At 41.0% G+C, this 17,997-nt stretch overlaps 1 protein-coding gene across 2 annotated transcripts in view; it reads left to right on the forward strand.

Annotated features, from left to right (window-relative positions):
* The window catches only part of LOC106605322 (DNA nucleotidylexotransferase), a 143,807-nt gene that overhangs the window by 33,778 nt on the left and 92,032 nt on the right, over positions 1–17,997 (forward strand). For both annotated transcript variants that reach the window (XM_014200816.2, XM_014200825.2), the window contains exons 5-7: positions 6,447–6,518; positions 6,736–6,859; positions 8,927–9,059. In XM_014200816.2, the coding sequence (XP_014056291.1) occupies positions 6,447–6,518; positions 6,736–6,859; positions 8,927–9,059 (329 nt within the window). The remainder of the gene's footprint in view (positions 1–6,446; positions 6,519–6,735; positions 6,860–8,926; positions 9,060–17,997) is intronic.

Genomic DNA, 17,997 nt, shown 5'->3' on the forward strand with positions numbered 1-17,997 from the left:
TCCACAGATGACACAATCACTAAAAGTATAAATGAATTCAAATTCCTTATATTAAGCAAACCAGACAGAACCATTTTTTAAAAAATGTATTGACTGAGAGCCAGGGGTACACTCCAACACTCAGACATCATTTTCAAACGAAGCATTTGTGTATAATGAATCTGCCAGATCAGAAGCAATAGGGATTACCATGGATGTTCTCTTGATAAGTGTATGAATTGGACCTTTTTCCTGGACCAACTTTAATGAGTACTTTTGAGTGTCAGTAAAAAGTACATTATTTTCTTTAGGAATGTAGTGAAGTAAAAGTTGCCAAAAATATAAATAGTAAAGTAAAGTACAGATACCCAAAAAACAACTTTAGTACTTTAAAGTATTTTTACTTAAGTACTTTGCACCACTGAAAACAACTAGAGCCTATGTGCACGTTGTAATCAAAAAGTATATATTAATTGCTGCATTTCTAACTGTCCTTTTGTGAGGAGCAGCCGGAAACTAGTTGTTTACGAGTGATGGGGTCGATAAACCAGGAGGATTCTCCATCATCGTTAAATCTCCAGTTTGGGAACATTTTGGTTTCCCAGTAGATTACAACCGTGATGGACAGAGAGTACATGTTACCACTGCTCAACCTCAAACATGTTGACACATTTACTCAGACATCACCCCAGTATTCCTACTACCAGAGCAAGACAGAAATGCAAAAAAAACAACAACACAACTTTGTCTCCCCTCTGCATTCAAGTAGCCCTTTGCAGCTGATTCTGACGGGGCCAAATAAATTACAAGAGCAATAGGTATGTTTATAGCCGTGGATATGCGCCCATTATCAGTGTTTGAGAAGAATAGGGGGTTCAGCACCTCGTGAAAGTGCTCGAGGCACGTTACGATTTTCTCCCTTACACCCATTTCAGCAAACAGGTTAGTATCCGCTCTATATAAGCAAACTAAAGCTAAAGTTGTCAATGAATATGCCAATGCACCCTGTGTTGCGCTTACTACAGATGGATGGACCACCATGGCTACAGAGAGCTACTTAACAGTGACAGCCCTTCACATTACTCCAGAGTGGGAAATGAGAAGTATGTGTTACATACACACCCCTTTAATGAGATTCACACAAGTGCGCATATTTTTCTCTTTGTAAGAAAACATTACAGCATAGGCCTATACAATATCGGAGCCATGTTTTCATATTGATTTCACACGCATATTGCACTTCATTTTAATTGTTGTTGTTGTTGAGTAATCGTGTGTTTTCATTTAGGAAAATACAAAGTGTTGGTATTCCTGATTGTGCTCTCACCAGTCATTATATGACTCACGATCATTTATGGAATCGGGAATACCAACACTTTGTATTTTCTCAAATAAACCAACATTTACTAAAGTAACTATTGGAATTTCAATTTCCTGCTGTACCGAAACTGAACCGAACAATGTACCCAAAACCGCAATATGTACTGAACTGTGGGTTTGGTGAACCGTTACACCCCTACTAAGGAATTAACATGGTCCACACACACCAACACAGTTGTGAAGAAAGCACAACAACACCTCTTTCCCATCAGGAGGCTGCAAAGATTTGGCATGGGCCCTCAGATCCTCAAAAGGTTCTACAGCTGAACCATTGAGAGCACCTTAACCGGCTGCATCACCGCTTGGTATGGCAAATACTTGGCATCTGACCGCAAGGCGCTACAGAGAGTACTGCGTACGGCCCAAGCTCCCTGCCATCCAGGACCTCTATACGAGGCATTGTCAGAGGAAGGCACTAGACTGTTGGTAAGCGGTACCGATGCACCTAGTCTGGAACCAACAGGACTCTGAACAGCTTCTATCCCCAAGCCAAATAGCTACCCGGACTATCTGCATTGATCCCTGTTTTGAGTCCAGGCTGTATCACAACCGGCCATGATTAGAGAATGTAAGTAAGCATTTCACTGTAAGGTTGTTGTATTCGGCGCACGTGACAAATAAACTTTGATTTGATTTGAGTCCCATAGGGCGGCACACAATTGGCCCAGTGTTGTCCGGGTTTGGCAGGGGTAGGCAGTCATCGTAAATAATAATTTGTTCTTAACTGACTTATCTAGTTAAATAAAGGCTACATATAGCCAAGTTATTGTTGGGAAGGACCCATAAGTAAGCGTTTCACTGTTAGTTTACAAAGCATGTGACAAATAACATTTGAATACATTTTAGCTACAGTACATACTGTATCTAAACACCCACTGAATTAAACATTCAAAAGCATGAAAGCTTATGAAATCACCCCAAAGCCTACCCTGAGATTATAGGATTAAGTCGTCTTTAGAGAGCTCAAGCTCATACAGAAAACATAGTGTTGCTAACGCCAGCTAAGTTACTTACATGGACGCAGGTAATCAGTCATTCGATTCCAGGTGTAGCTAACTAGTTAGTTGCCCAAATATCCAACAATAATGAAACCAGCTAGCAGCTTGAAATTATGAAGTGGTTTAAGTCCCCAGCCTTATTCAAATAGTCATTTTAATGATTAAGTATTCTGGTTATTGTGTGCAGCTAGCCATCCATCTAGCCATGCTAGCAAGCCAGTCAAATTTCCAATGTCCAAAACCAGCTAGCTAGCCACATCTCGGTTGTTAGCCAGTTAGCCAGCAAGTGAGAATGTGTTGTATCAGTTACTGTTGATGTCTGAAATCTCATCTAGCCAGTTACATAAAGCTAAAGAAAAGAACATGTCCTTGGGTGCTCCTGGAAGGAAATAATAACATTGCTTCAATGCAAATGTCAGTGTCACGCTAGCTAGCTAGCCAGCTAGGAGACAGTCAGTGAGTGGCTAGCCAGCCAGTAAATGCTAGCAAAGTAACGTTAGCTAATCCGTCTGCCATGGTTGGCCAGCCAGGCTGTTAGCATTCCTCGATCAACTTTACTCTAAGCGCCGGGCATAGATTGCTTTAGCTTTGTCTAGTCTGTCAAAGGTAAGGGTCTCTCCCTCATAAAAGACCTGAAGATGGGCAGGGTGTTGGAGCTGAAACTTGATCCCCTTTTTGTAGAGACAGGCTTTGATGACCTTCTTCATGAGGTTGGCACTCCTGTCCGGGTAAAAATGTACATCTTGCCCACTGAATTTTTGTCGATGCTCTCTCGCCCAGCACATGGCACATTCCTTGTCTTAGTAGGGATAAAGGCGAGCAATGATCCCATAGGCCGCTCCATTGGGTTGGATTTGGGGGTGGGGGATCTGTGCACTTGGTCGAGGTATCAGGAATCAAGGTAAGACCCAAGTGCAGACTGTGTGAAGTAACAATGTTTACTGTAACAACAGGGGCAGGCATACGACAGGTCAAGGCAGGCAGGGGTCGATAATCCAGAGGTGGAGCAAAGGTACAGGATGGCAGGCAGGCTCAGGGACAGGCAGAGTGGTCAGGCGGGCGGGTACAGGGTCAGGACAGGCAAGGGTCAAAAACCAGGAGGACGAGAAAAAGAGAGACTGGAAAAAAACAGGAGCTGAGACAACACACTGGTTGACTTGAACAAACAAGACAAACTGGCACAGACAGACAGAAAACACAGGTATAAATACCCAGAGGATAAGTGGGGAAGATGGGTGACACCTTAAGGGGGTGGAGACAAGCACAAGGACAGGTGAAACAGATCAGGGCATGACACGAGGTCTGGCGGCTTGTCAAAGACATTATTGCATATCACTTCCAACGAATCTACCTTTGATAGCAGAGCTGTGTTGTCTGTTTTCAGACGGGTGACAGCCTTCTCCAGTTCGACAATCCGCTCAGTGTTGTCAGTGGTGGAACCTTCCATTGTAGTGAGACATTGGCCAAAAGTGTTGACTGTTTCTCAAAAGGCATCAATGGAAGTTTGGAGAGGTGCCAGCAAGGTGCTGATGAGAGCAGCCATATCCTCTTTTAGGCTACTTTGCTCTTTAGCTAGCTCAGCTACAGGTGTGGTCATAGACAATGTCTCTGCAGCAGCAGGACTGGCTGTGGCAGCCATTTTCAGAGCTCAAACACTTCAGTTGGCCTTCGTGGATGCGTTGATCATAGCAGTTCTCTTCGGGTTTGTTTTTCCCATAGCACCACAAAAAGTGCTTTGAAGAAAATAACCAAACAATATATCAATTGGAAAACTAGATTTGGCATGTTAAATGTTAAAATGAAAATATAATGGGGAGCCTCTCTTAAATGTGTCTTCTTCAATTGCCCGACCGGAGGTTCCCTCAGAAAGATGTCTATAAATAAACAAAACTACTAATTAGAACAGTATATATCAATGTAATAATAAAACCACTCAATATGTTCTATTAAAATAATAGTGTTCGTTATACAAAAAAATGTATAGCTTTCTTTTCAAACGTAGTTTAGGAGTCAGGTTTGGGATAGCCACCCCCCGGCAAGTAGCCTAGTGGTTAGAGCGTTGGACTAGTAACCAAAAGGTTGCAAGATTGAATCCCTGAGATGACAAGGCAAAAATCTGTCTTTCTGCCCCTGAACAAGGCAGTTAACCCACTGTTCCTAGGCTGTCATTGAAAATAAGAATTTGTTCTTAACTGACTTGCCTAATTAAATAAAGGTAAAATAGGTGTATAAACAATGACTTTATACTATACAGTATGATGTAAATAAATGTATTTTTTTAATGGTGGGACTGCAATTTGCACCACTTCTGTAGAATCCCCCATATACACTTGTGCATGCACATACATACACATTTCAGACTTCAGCTGCAGTCCATGTAACATATGTGCAGTCACACACGCAGTCGCATAAATGCAGACACACACACACTTTTGAGAAGACTGTCCTGTAACATCGGGTCAATCCACCCCACCCTCCCTAAACACACGTTCGCAAACATCTTCAGGGCAGAAATCATTGCAGGCTGTACAGTGTCAGAGAATGCCTATTTAAATTGAATGCTAAGCCACAGCTGGGTGAGATCTATGGGCAAATCCATGCAGGTCTGAAATTCAGGCAATGTCTCGATACGAGAATGCATGGTGAGAAAGAAGAGAGAGAGAGCACTGACAGCTAATCTCTGAAAGCTCAGACACAGTCTTTATCCAAAAGGATGAGAATTCTTTATGTTAAGTAAAAGAAAACTGTCTTGAGATTCCCACTCATACTGTCATTTTGCATGATATAGGTGTTCGCTGAGAGTCCGTCATTACCTAACCTACTTCCCATAGTGGCTCCTTACAGAACACAATCAAAAAAACTAAACCAGTGACATGATACAAAACAAAGTGAAACTAAAAAGAGTAAAGCCCAAACGTTTCACATGTCCGTGGCCATTGGCGTGACACCCAGTAAGCAACCACTGAGTTGAGTATTATTGAGTGAACATCAGAGAGGAAAAAGCTAAAAACCAACTTAGTAGTAGCTAGTACTGAGGCAGTGGTAGTGGTGAACAATGTGTGTGTGTGTGTGTGTGTGCACCCCAATGAGAATGTGTGTCAGAGCAATATCCCTGAGCTTGAGGAGGGTTGGCCTTGGCTTGAGGGTTGATTACCAGCATTGAGCAGTGAACTCTAGGCAGAAAAGTATATTCTACTTTCAGGTCTTAGCTGCTGTTCATTGTCACAATATTAACCTCAAACTTGTAAAACGCTTCACCACTAGTTGTGTCCTCTGCGATGACCAATTATAGTTCTATTAGATAATTGTGATGTTGTTTGGAGTGTTTATCCTACACCAGGGTCCCCCAACAGGTGGACTGCGGGACGATTTTGTTTGGCCCCCCCACATTTTCTGAGCAAAAAATAATGATACTTTTTTTATCATTCTTTTTTAATGTTGGACATAAAGTGATTTTTATTTTGGAAATCTGTTCCAAAGTATTCCCACGCATAATAGAGAGATATACAGTATGGGATCATTTGCAAATGTAAGCAAGGTTTAAAATAATGATGTTTTAGTCGAATATTCAAATATCTGTTTTCTATCTTATTGCGGTAAATTTGCTTTTCTATAATCATTTGTAATTATGTTCTGGCCCCTCTGAACATGCGCTCAAGAAAAAAATCATCCCGAATCGGCTGAGTCTAGTTGATGATCCCTTTCCTACACCCTTTGATAAATGTGATATGGAGACACTTAAAATGTGACCAGCAATTGAGTTGTGCGCCCCAGAGAGGAGAACACTATTTGGCACGGGAACAAAGCCTGTTCAAAACAAACATTTGAAGCTGTGGGAAAATAACACCCTGAGCTTTTCATTACAGCTATTATGGAATTAATCCAATGCTTAACCATACCAAAGATATAATTTATAGAGCAGGAATGGAAATGAGCATCAAAGGGGTACTTGATTTAAGTATAATCTGTTCTAAAATGAAAAGCAATGACTCAAGCTATATAACTGTTTTTAGAGAAATTACTTAGAACTTACCAGCAGTTTGGCAGGTAAAATCAATATATTAATGTAGTCTACTTGATTTTCCACAGGAGATCCTTACATTTGGCCGCTCTTTTAAAGTTGAAGAGTTACGGTGTGATGAACGATATCAAGCACTTAAGGTAAGTGGCTCAAAAGGAACTTATTTAGAAATTCTTTTGAAGTCATAGAAATACCATAGCTTTTATTTACTGTACATTTCCACCAAATGATCATTGTATACACCATAAAAATGCTGCCAGCAAGTATTTAAATAGTACAAGTACCAGTAATTCCGCCTCTCAAAGAGGTCCAATCAGACAATATGTTCTCTTGAGTACATCTGTCCTTCCCTGCCAGCTGTTCACCAGTGTGTTCGGGGTTGGACCCAAAACAGCTGAGAAGTGGTACCGCAGAGGGCTGCGCTCACTCAAGGAGATTTTGACCGAGCCCAGCATCCAGTTGAACAGGATGCAGAGAGCTGGTATGAACAGGAGTGGCACACAACCTCTTCTCTTTCTTTTGATATCACAACATAAATATCCAGCTGCACTCAATGATCTTACTTTTCATATTGACCAAACTGCAGACAGTATTACTATAACGAACTCTGCTGGTATCTCTATCTCTGGGATTGTATTCGCAAGAGGTCTAAGAGTAGGACAGTTGATCTAGGATCAGTTTTGCCTTTTAGGTCATAATGAATACGATTATATGAACAGAGAGGATCCTAGATCAGTACTATTGTACTAATCTGATACGCTTTTTGATGTAATGTCCTAGGGTAGGTTCTTTACCACAGCAGTAGACCCCCAGACAATTAGCACTTCACAGAGAGAAGCTGAGACCTCAGGGGGAACTAGGTAGCCAGTAGGCAGAGGGTACTCTAGCATACATTGTCTGATTCTCTGTAATAATGGTATGGGAATAATAATGCATTTTATTTTGTAAAGTGCTTTCTTGCATCAAACAACACAACAACATTTTTAGTCACCTCCTTGTCTGAAGAACAAGTGAATAAACAGGATAATGTCAAGCCCTGCATGTTCTTTTCAAAAGTGTCATGGAATGTAGGCCTACATTGAACACCACACGTTGGCTGTTACTGTAGGCTGAATGATAGAATGTTAAAATGTTATGGGATTTTCTCCATTGTTTTTGATGGTAGACCACTCTGGTCAAATAGCCACTCTGATCAAATAGCCACAGTAGCGTACTTGACCACTGTCTGAAAATACAACTTAACGTGGGTTCAGCCTGTGTTCACAGTAAACACACACTTGAAGTTGCACAGAATTTTCACAACGTTCAAGTTTGTGCTCAGTAGACTTAGGAATGTGCTTTGTGGCAAAACATTTTTTAGGGAACATTGGTACTAAGACAAAAGAAACGTGGCACAGTGTGTAAATAATAACACATTAGTGCAGGAAATGAAGAAATTGATTAAAATGCTGGAAGTGAATGCTGGAATTAAATAATTAACTATGCAAATGAGCAAAAGCTGTGTGCATTATGGAAATAGATCCCTGGCTCAAATAGAAGCCTGTCTCTAATAGTGTTCAGTGATTTAAGCAAATAAACACCCAGGCTATTAATTGAAGTGTTAAGGTACCTTTGTTATTTTATCATTGGCTTGGCGAAGTCTTCATAAACCACTCTTTTATTATCTGTTCTATAATGGATAATAATCTTTTATTCAATTCAACTTCTACTGAGATACGTTTTTTGGAAGCGGGTGAAATTTCCAGTAAACTAAGCTGAAGTTAGAGAGTTTTAGCATTCTCTGTCGCTTTTGAGTAGTATTTTGTGAAAGAGCAACCCAGATCGTGAAACTTTTTTTCTTAGCAAGAGTACAAAGTTCTTATATTATTCTGAAACATACACTATATGTTATATTTGAATATGTATATATATATATATATATATATATATACTGTACTGTATACAGTATATATTTTTGAAACATCCATAATTGTCAACTCGGAAGAGTGGAGGAGAAAGGTAGAGAGGAAAGGCGAGGCGAGTACAGAAGTGGAGGGAAGGTCAGGTGAGAGAAAATGGCATATTTCTTATTGTCACATGAATTTAGAGTGATACCTGTAGTCCTTGAACATCAATTATGTTATATTCTCACTCTTAATTGTTTTTTTTAGGGCTTAGAGAGCTTTAGCACTTAGGTGTGCAGCGTTAAATGCATTCCCCATGTATGAAACATTTAATTTGCACATGAGTATGTCATGCAGCATGATTAGTTTCATGTAGCTTTACATCAGCACGCTTAAAACATCAAATATATTCCATGTTGAAATCTTCATATTAAACAGCAAAGTATTCACTAAGTTGATAGGTTATACTCAGGAGAATATTTAACAGATTTGTGATTCTAGTTCATATTTGTTATTTCATTATATATTTTACATGTAATGAAAATCCACAAAAGTCTTGAATATTTCCAAAATTACAGGTAAATTAATATACTGTACATCCTCCACAATTGTACTGGAGCTACTGCCCACTTCAGACAGACCGATTTTTGACATTTTCCCTTCAGGTTTCCTGTATTACAGTGACATCTCCAAGGCTGTCAGTAAAGCCGAGGCCGAAGCTCTTGGGTGCATCATCGAAGAGACGGTCCACTGGATCGCACCCGATGCTGTACTGGCTCTGACAGGTGGCTTTCGCAGGTACAGTACAACTCTTCTCTCAGCTTGTCAGTGTACATGTATTTGAGTGTTTGTAGAGTTTGAAAAAGTAGGCCAAATACAACACTGTCTGTACAGTATGCAATAGTCTTAGTTTCTTGTTGTTGTCTGATGAATAGAACCCCACTGTTGCAGGAATCAAATTACACTTGGAACATGATAGAGAATAAATTGGACAGTTCAATCTGCCTTGACTTACTCCAATATCTGTTATGCACAATGAGTTCATTCTACATACTTTAGGACATGCGTGGTTCGTTAGTTCCTGCCAAGAGAGAAGAGAGAAGAGTGTGTATAGCAGCATCAAGCATATATGGTACCCTACAGTAATTACACTCACATATACACTCACATGACATTACCATTTTCATAAAGAATGTCTACATTCACATAAATTGCCAGCTAGGCAGCTACAGAGAGGCTCTTTATGTCAGTTTCCTTTGTGCTCTATTTATGTGTGGCACAGTGTGCTTCAGTGAGTTCGGAGCTCTGGGCTCTATGGTGGTGTAAAAATGTAGCCGTGTTAAATAAATAATTTGTCCATTTGGAAGACCCACTTGCGACCAAGCTTCAACTTCCTGACTGATGTCTTGAGATGTTGCTTCAATATATCCACATAATTTTCCTACCTCATGATGCCATCTATTTTGTGAAGTACACCAGTCCCTCCTGCAGCAAAGCACCCCCACAACATGATGCTGCCACCCCCGTGCTTCACGGTTGGGATGGTGTTCTTCGGCTTGCAAGCGTCCCCCTTTTTCCTCCAAACATAACAATGGTCATTATGGCCAAACAGTTCTATTTTTGTTTCATCAGACCAGAGGACATTTCTCCAAAAAGTACAATCTTTGTCCCCATGTGCAGTTGCAAACCAGCTTTTTTTTAATGGTGGTTTTGGAGCAGTGGCTTCTTCCTTGCTGAGTGGCCTTTCAGGTTATGTCGATATAGGACTCGTTTTACTGTGGCTATAGATACTTTTGTACCTGTTTCCTCCAGCATCTTCACAAGGTCCTTTGCTGTTGTTCTGGGATTGATTTGCACTTTTCGCATCAAAGTACGTTCATCTCTAGGAGACAGAATGCATCTCCTTCCTGAGCGGAATGACAGCTGCGTGGTCCCACGGTGTTTATACTTGCGTACTATTGTTTGTACAGATGAACGTGGTACCTTCAGGCGTTTGGAAATTGCTCCCAAGGATGAACCAGACTTGTGGAGGTCTACAATTTTTTTCTGATGTCTCGGCTGATTTCTTTTGATTTTCCCATGATGTCAAGCAAAGAGGCACTGAGTTTGAAGGTAGGCCTTGAAATATATCCACAGGTACACCTCCAATTGACTCAAATGATGCCAATTAGCATATCAGAAGCTTCTAAAGCCATGACATCATTTTCTGGAATTTTCCAGGCTGATCAAGGCACAGTCAATTTAGTGTATGTAAACTTCTGACCCACTGGAATTGTGATACAGTGAATTATAAGTGAAATAATCTGTCTGTAACCAATTGTTGGAAAAATTACTTGTGTCATGCACAAAGTAGATGTCCTAACCGACTTGCCAAAAATGTAGTTCGTTAACAAGAAATTTGTGGAGTGGTGGAAAAACGAGTTTTAATGACTCCAACCTAAGTGTATGCAATCTTCCGACTTCAACTGTATATCTCCTTGTTCTTTGTTGTCATCCCCCAACCATCTCTCTCTATCTTTCTCTATATCCCACTCTCTCTCCCTTTCTCTCTCACTCTCTCTCTCTCTCTCTCTCTCTTTCTTTCTCTCTCTCTGACAGTACAGTATAATCCTTCATAATACAGTATAATCCTTTATACACCGTAAGTAAAATCGGTGGAAAGAGAAACACACTGATTTCTTTTTTCTTTCAATTTAGATTTTTTGTCTTTTTCTACTTTTTAGGATGTCCCACTCCCCACTCCCCCCAGGTTATTTCTATAAAGATTCCAATCACCTTACTGTGGATACTTCCCTCAATAAGAAATTGTGGAAGTATAGTTCTTTGTAATGCTCTGGGCAGCCACACAAGCATACTGAATTGATTAGCATTTTAGTCCCACATAGACCTGTGTGCCAATAACCTCTCATCTCCAGTGTGGTTGATCTTCTGGAAACAGCTGTAAATGTCCCATGACTCTTGCACCCTATGGAGGGATGACAGCTGGAATGATAATTGATTATGTAAATATCGTCTTCACTGGGGGGAAGAGGGTGAGATTAAAAAGTGATTAAAGCATCATGGGTAGTTAACATGATTGGAGTTGAGAGGAGGAACTGTAGCTGATTTATTTTATTGATTTGCAGCTACAAGATGTGTTTATGTTGAAGGGTCTACCCAGAAAACTGGGGACGCCCTGAGAACATTCAGCGACATTCCCATTAGGTCTGTAAGGTTCTGCTTTTCTTTTCTTTGTGTTCCTGAACGTAGCCCTGTTTCTCTGTGTTCTGGAACGTAGCCCTGTCTTCCATTTTTGTTCATTGATTTCACCTGTGTTCGTTTCTCAGCTGGTCTCATCAGCTCCCTATTTAGTTCAGTTCTTTCTGTTTTTGTGTTTGACCATTGCCTGCCTGTGACCACGATTCCTGCCTTCTGCGAAGGCTTAATAAACATCTGCTGCTCGCTGCGCATGAATCTACACTCTTTTCTCCCTGAGTATTCATTACAAGGTACCTTAAGGGTTTCGGCGCAATGTTATTCATGTGAAGTTCTGAGCATGTTCTAAGAACGTTGTGTGATTGTCCCAAGGGAACGTTCTCTGGGTGGCCTTTGTCTAGTTCTCAGTATGTCACTGAGGACCACGTCAGGACTTTTTTAGTCTGTTAGCAGGACCTTTATTTTACTAGTCCTTAGGACGTCACATGATGGTCCCAAGGAAACATTCTATGGGGGACCTTTATGATCTGGGGATGTTTTTAGGATGTTCTTGGGCCATTGTGTCATGGTCACCTGAAAGTCCTTGGGCCATTGTGTCATGGTCCCCTGGAGGTTTTGTCTAGCCCTTTAACGTGTACGAACACACGGGTGTGATCATTCTACAGTGGCCCCTGCAGCGTATGCTCAAACTGGTGTGATTAGAACACTTCATCAGAACGTCTAGTTACGATTGACGCAACAGGCAGCTTTTGAGCTGGCCACTGTTTCTTCATAGAACATTTTTCAGTCTTGACAAGGTTATGTCCTCAATTTGAGCAGTTCATTTTTAGATGTAATGTTCAGACATTCACAGTAGCAACAGCATAACATAATTTAAATTCACATCGGAAAATGTAGGCTACATTAGTCCTAGTGCTAACTGAGTAAATAGTGAGCTGACACTAGCGGTCATATTTAGCCAACTCTCATCTGATAGAAACCATAATAGGAATTAGCTAATAGCAATTACTATTTACAATTCATCACATCACGGGTGAGCTCACAAGTGATTGAAATAATTGAGCAAAACACATTCTAATAGTCTAAAGTAATCCCACGGTGGATCGAGTTTGTGCGAGCCACCATGTTTGTTTTTCTGTGTCAACCAAAGATAAGAAGAGGTGACCAGATGAGTTGGGTCTGTTTGCAGTATGCATGTTAAAGGTGACGTGGGTGTGTCATCTACAATCATTCACTTCTGGTAGTTTACTCGAAAGATGAGTGAACCAACCCTTCACCTCATTCTGCTGTAACATCCTTGGTCTGACAGACGTTTACGTGCCACCCAGAACACATTGAACGATGTCAAGAAACATTGCTCCACACATAGCCGGAAAATAACTTAGCATTACCTCATCATAATCCATACAACTTTAAAAACATGTATTTTACACACATCATATGCATCCATTACAATCTATGCAAGAATCGGAATGCATGATTTGTCACCAGTACTTGAAAACATGAATAAAACAATAAATAAAGAAATTATTAGCACACACACCATTTTCTGATAGTGATTTATTGATACAAGATGCCCCTGCCGGTGTTATGATAACATCACTGATGATTTGTCACCAGATGGTTTGTTTATCTTTCTACCATTGTGGCTAGAGGGAGTAGCTAGGCCTACAACCGCTATATCACGTTGGGGACAACTGTTGTCAACAAGGTGTTGACTCTGTCAAGAGTGCACTGGACTAGGCATCTTTGCCCTAACAGCTTGGCAGCTCTCTCTTGCTTCCTTGAAAGTGGCAACTGTCTCTCTGTTTCAGCTGCACATGTTTTAGTGAGAGTAATCTCAATCTTGCTTGTAAACTCAGCAAATAAAGAAACGTCCCTTTTTCAGGACCCTGTCTTTCAAAGATAATTCGTAAAAATCCAAATAACAGATCTTCATTGTCAAGGGTTTAAACACTGTTTCCCATGCTTGTTCAATGAACCATAAACAATTAATGAACATGCACCTGTGGAACTGTCGTTAAGACACTTGCAGACGTTAGGAAATGAAGGTCACAGCTATGAAAACTTAGGACACTAAAGAGGCCTTTCTACTGACTCTGGAAAAACACCAAAAGAAAGATGCCCAGGGTCCCTGCTCATCTGCGTGAACGTGCCTTAGGCATGCTGCAAGGAGGCGTGAGGACTGCAGATGTGGCCAGGGCAATAAATTGCAATGTCTGTACTGTGAGACGCCTAAGACAGCGCTACTGGGAGACAGGACGGACAGCTGATCGTCCTCGCAGTGGCAGACCACTTGTAACAACACCTGCACAGGATCGGTACATCCGAACATCACACCAGCGAGACAGGTACAGGATGGCAACAACAACTGCTGGAGTTACACCAGGAATTCACAATCCCTCCATCAGTTCTCAGACTGTCCGCAATAGGCTGAGAGAGGCTGGACTGAGGGCTTGTAGGCCTGTTGTAAGGCAGGTCCTCACCAGACATCACCGGCAACAACGGCGGCTATGGGCACAAACCCACTGTCACTGGACCAGACAGGACTGGCAGAAAGTGCTCTTCATCGACGAGTTGCGGTTTTGTCTCACATGGGGTGACGGTCAGATTCGCGTTTATCGTCGAAGGAATGAGCGTTACACCGAGGCCTGTACTCTGGAGCGGGATCGATTTGGAGGTGGAGGGTCTGTCATGGTCTGGGGCGGTGTGTCACAGCATCATCGGACTGAGCTTGTTGTCATTGCAGGCAATCTCAATGCTGTGCGTTACAGGGAAGACATCCTCCTCCCTCATGTGGTACCCTTCCTGCAGGCTCATCCTGACATGACCCTCCAGCATGACAATACCACCAGCCATACTGCTTATTCTGTGCATGATTTCCTGCAAGACAGGAATGTCAGTGTTCTGCCATGGCCAATGAAGAGCCCGTATCTCAATTCTATTGAGCATGTCTGGGACCTGTTGGATCGGAGGGTGACCAGAAATGACCGGGAACTTGCGGGTGCCTTGGTGGAAGAGTGGGGTAACATCTCACAGCAAGAACTGGCAAATCTGGTGCAGTCCATGAGGAGGAGCTGCACTGCAGTACTTAATGCAGCTGGTGGCCACACCAGATACTGACTGTAACTTTTGGTTTTGACCCCTCCCCCTTTTGTTCAGGGACACATTATTCAATTTATGTTAGTCACATGTCTGTGGATCTTGTTCAGTATGTGTCTCAGTTGTTGAATCTTGTTATGTTCATCCAAATATTTACACATGTTAAGTTTGCTGAAAATAAACACAGTTGACAGTGAGGATCTTTCTCCTCTTCCTGAACTGCAACTACATTAGCTTCTTTGCTCTTCAATAAGGCTGACAGCTTGATTTTCTTGTCCATCTCCAGACTGTAGACAGTATTCATCTTCTCCAGTAATGTCTCGTCCTTCACATTTGGATCCTGTAAGCAAGGCTTGAGATCTGCATATATGACATCATCTTGGAGACCTGTCATCACTGTCTGCAAGAACTGTGTTTGGATCAATTCTTGGTTGTACTGAAATCCAGCTTTAGCTCATTCTGATGCAAAGAAGACTTTCTGTCTGATGCCCATTGTATACACTAAGAACTGAATAGGGGTTTCTTTTGGTTCTTGAACTGCACTGGTCAATGAGTTCTTATTATTTGTCTCAATGAGTTCAGTGTCAACTCAGTTCTGTTTTCTAGGTAGCATTTCAGTTTAACCTCTGGAGTGATCGACTGAATGACAGCTTCAACAATTTCAGCTTCAACATAGACTTTTTTCAGATCGTTCAATCAATACTGTTGAAGTTCAATTTATCCTTCTGGCCAACTTCACCAATCTGACTACTGATTCCAAACTATTTTCTGTACGTGGGGTGTACACCTGCACTCGTATTGGCTTATTATCTGACTCAATTGCACTGGCTGGTTTGTGAGAAGAAATGCCTTTAGCAGTAGTACTATCATCCACCACAAGAGGGCATCAACTACAACCGGTTGCCCATGATCCCCATCCTGATGTACTGATGCATCTTCAACAACATCACCCACGTTTTCCAAGCTGTCAATCTGTTAATTTACTGCCAAAAGCACTGCAAGTCCCTGATCTTTCACCTGAGTAACCTCATCTCCCGAGTGGCGCAGCGGTCTAAGGCACTGCATCTCAGTGCAAGAGGTCCTAGTGCACTACAGTCCCTGGTTTGAATCCAGGCTGCATCACGTCTGGCCATGATTGGGAGTCCCAATCGCGTCATCAGGGTTTGGCTGGGGTAGGCTGTCATTGTAAATAAGAATTTGTTCTTAACTGACTTGCCTAGTTAAATAAAAAATTAATCTCTCTCTAAGTACTGAATGATAGATCTCCTTAACAAATTAGATGAATTTGCTATGTCCTCACTAACTTTTAGTTTCAGATTCTCGCATATTTTCTTTCATCTCACTCAATCACAATGCAGGCAATTTCTTCTCAATTTCGACTACAACATTTTCCCTTTCAGATGACATTTTTATCCTTTACTTGGATTGTTCACAGCTAGAAAACAAGAGTACATCAACTAACGGTTGGTAGTTTCTCTCTCCTCCATGCAATAAATCCACCACAGGATCATGCTTGCTAGCCTGTTAGGGCTAGGGGGCAGTATTTGCACGGCTGGATAAAAAAATGTACCCGATTTAATCTGGTTACTAATCCTACACAGTAACTAGAATAGGCATATACTTATTATATATGGATAGAAAACACTCTAAAGCTTCTAAAACTGTTTGAATGGTGTCTGTGAGTATAACAGAACTCATTTGGCAGGCAAAACCCTGAGACATTTTCTGACAGGAAGTGGATACCTGATGTGTTGTATTACCTTTAAACCTATGCCATTGAAAAACACAGGGGCTGAGGAATATTTTGGCACTTCCTATTGCTTCCACTAGATGTCACCAGCCTTTACAAAGTGTTTTGAGTCTTCTGGAGGGAGATCTGACCGAACAAGAGCCATGGAACGATGATGGCCCATTAGACACCTGGCGCGCGAGTTCATGTTGGGTACCCTCGTTCCAATACGGTATAAAAGAGAATGCATTCGTCCACCTTGAATATTATTCATGTTCTGGTTAAAAAAGGCCCTAATGATTTATGCTATACAACGTTTGACATGTTTGAACGAACGTAAATATATTTTTTGCCCTCGTTCATGACGAGAAGTCCGGCTGGCTTAGATCATGTGCTAACAAGACGGAGATTTTTGGACATAAATGATGAGCTTTTTTGAACAAAACTACATTCGTTATGGACCTGTGATACCTGGAAGTGACATCTGATGAAGAGAATCAAAGGTAATGGATTATTTACATAGTATTTTCGATTTTAGATCTCCCCAACATGACGTCTAGTCTGTATCGCAACGCGTATTTTTCTGGGCGCAGTGCTCAGATTATTGCAAAGTGTGATTTCCCAGTAAGGTTATTTTTTAATCTGGCAAGTTGATTGCGTTCAAGAGATGTAAATCTATAATTCTTTAAATGACAATATAATATTTTACCAATGTTTTCTAATTTTAATTATTTAATTTGTGGTACTGACTTGACTGCCGGTTATTGGAGGGAAACGATTTCCTCAACATCAATGCCATAGTAAAACGCTGTTTTTGGATATAAATATGAACTTGATAGAACAAAAAATGCATGCATTGTCTAACATAATGTCCTAGGAGTGTCATCTGATGGAGATTGTAAAAGGTTAGTGCAGCTGGTTTTATGGTTTTGGTGACCCTGTCTTTGAATTGACAAAACATTACACACAACTCTTGTAAATGTATTGTCCTAACATACTCTAAATTTATGCTTTCGCCGTAAAACCTTTTTGAAATCGTAAAACGTGGTTAGATTAAGGAGATGTTTATCTTTCAAAGGGTGTAAAATAGTTGTATGTTTGAAAAATTTGAATTTTGACATTTATTTGGATTCAAATTTGCTGCTCTTGAAATGCACCTGCTGTTGATGGAGTGCACCACGGGTGGGACGCTTGCGTCCCACCTAGCCCATAGAGGCTAGCTAGCTATATATTTCTTCCCACTGCAGTCTTCTCTTGTAAGTGTTTTAACATTTTCACGTCTTGATTTTTGTTTTAGACCGGGCGGAAACACCCTTGAAACGACTGACAACTCCAGTCCATCTTCACAACTTTATATGAGGGGCTTGGTTCAATTACTAAACTTTTTGTTTTATTAGTGTAGGTCTTCTATGATAGCAATCACGGAACTGACTGACCTCTTGCATGATGTAATTCTCAACTTGATGTTCTTTTCTAAAGAGACAGTGTACAATTTCCAATGCATTACATCTCAATAGGAAAACAGTGCTTTCACAATTAATTAACAGAATATTCCAATATATTACTTTTACAGGTATTTTACTCAACATTTTAGCTTCTTATAATAACACGTCTTTACAGGGTCACATTAGTTTCTAGGGTACAACATAAACAAACCATCTGTGGAAACACACCATCAGTATCACCACACTTGCAGCCAATCACGTCACC

The sequence above is a fragment of the Salmo salar genome, chromosome ssa01 (assembly GCF_905237065.1).
Source record: "Salmo salar chromosome ssa01, Ssal_v3.1, whole genome shotgun sequence".
Lineage (NCBI taxonomy): Eukaryota > Metazoa > Chordata > Actinopteri > Salmoniformes > Salmonidae > Salmo > Salmo salar.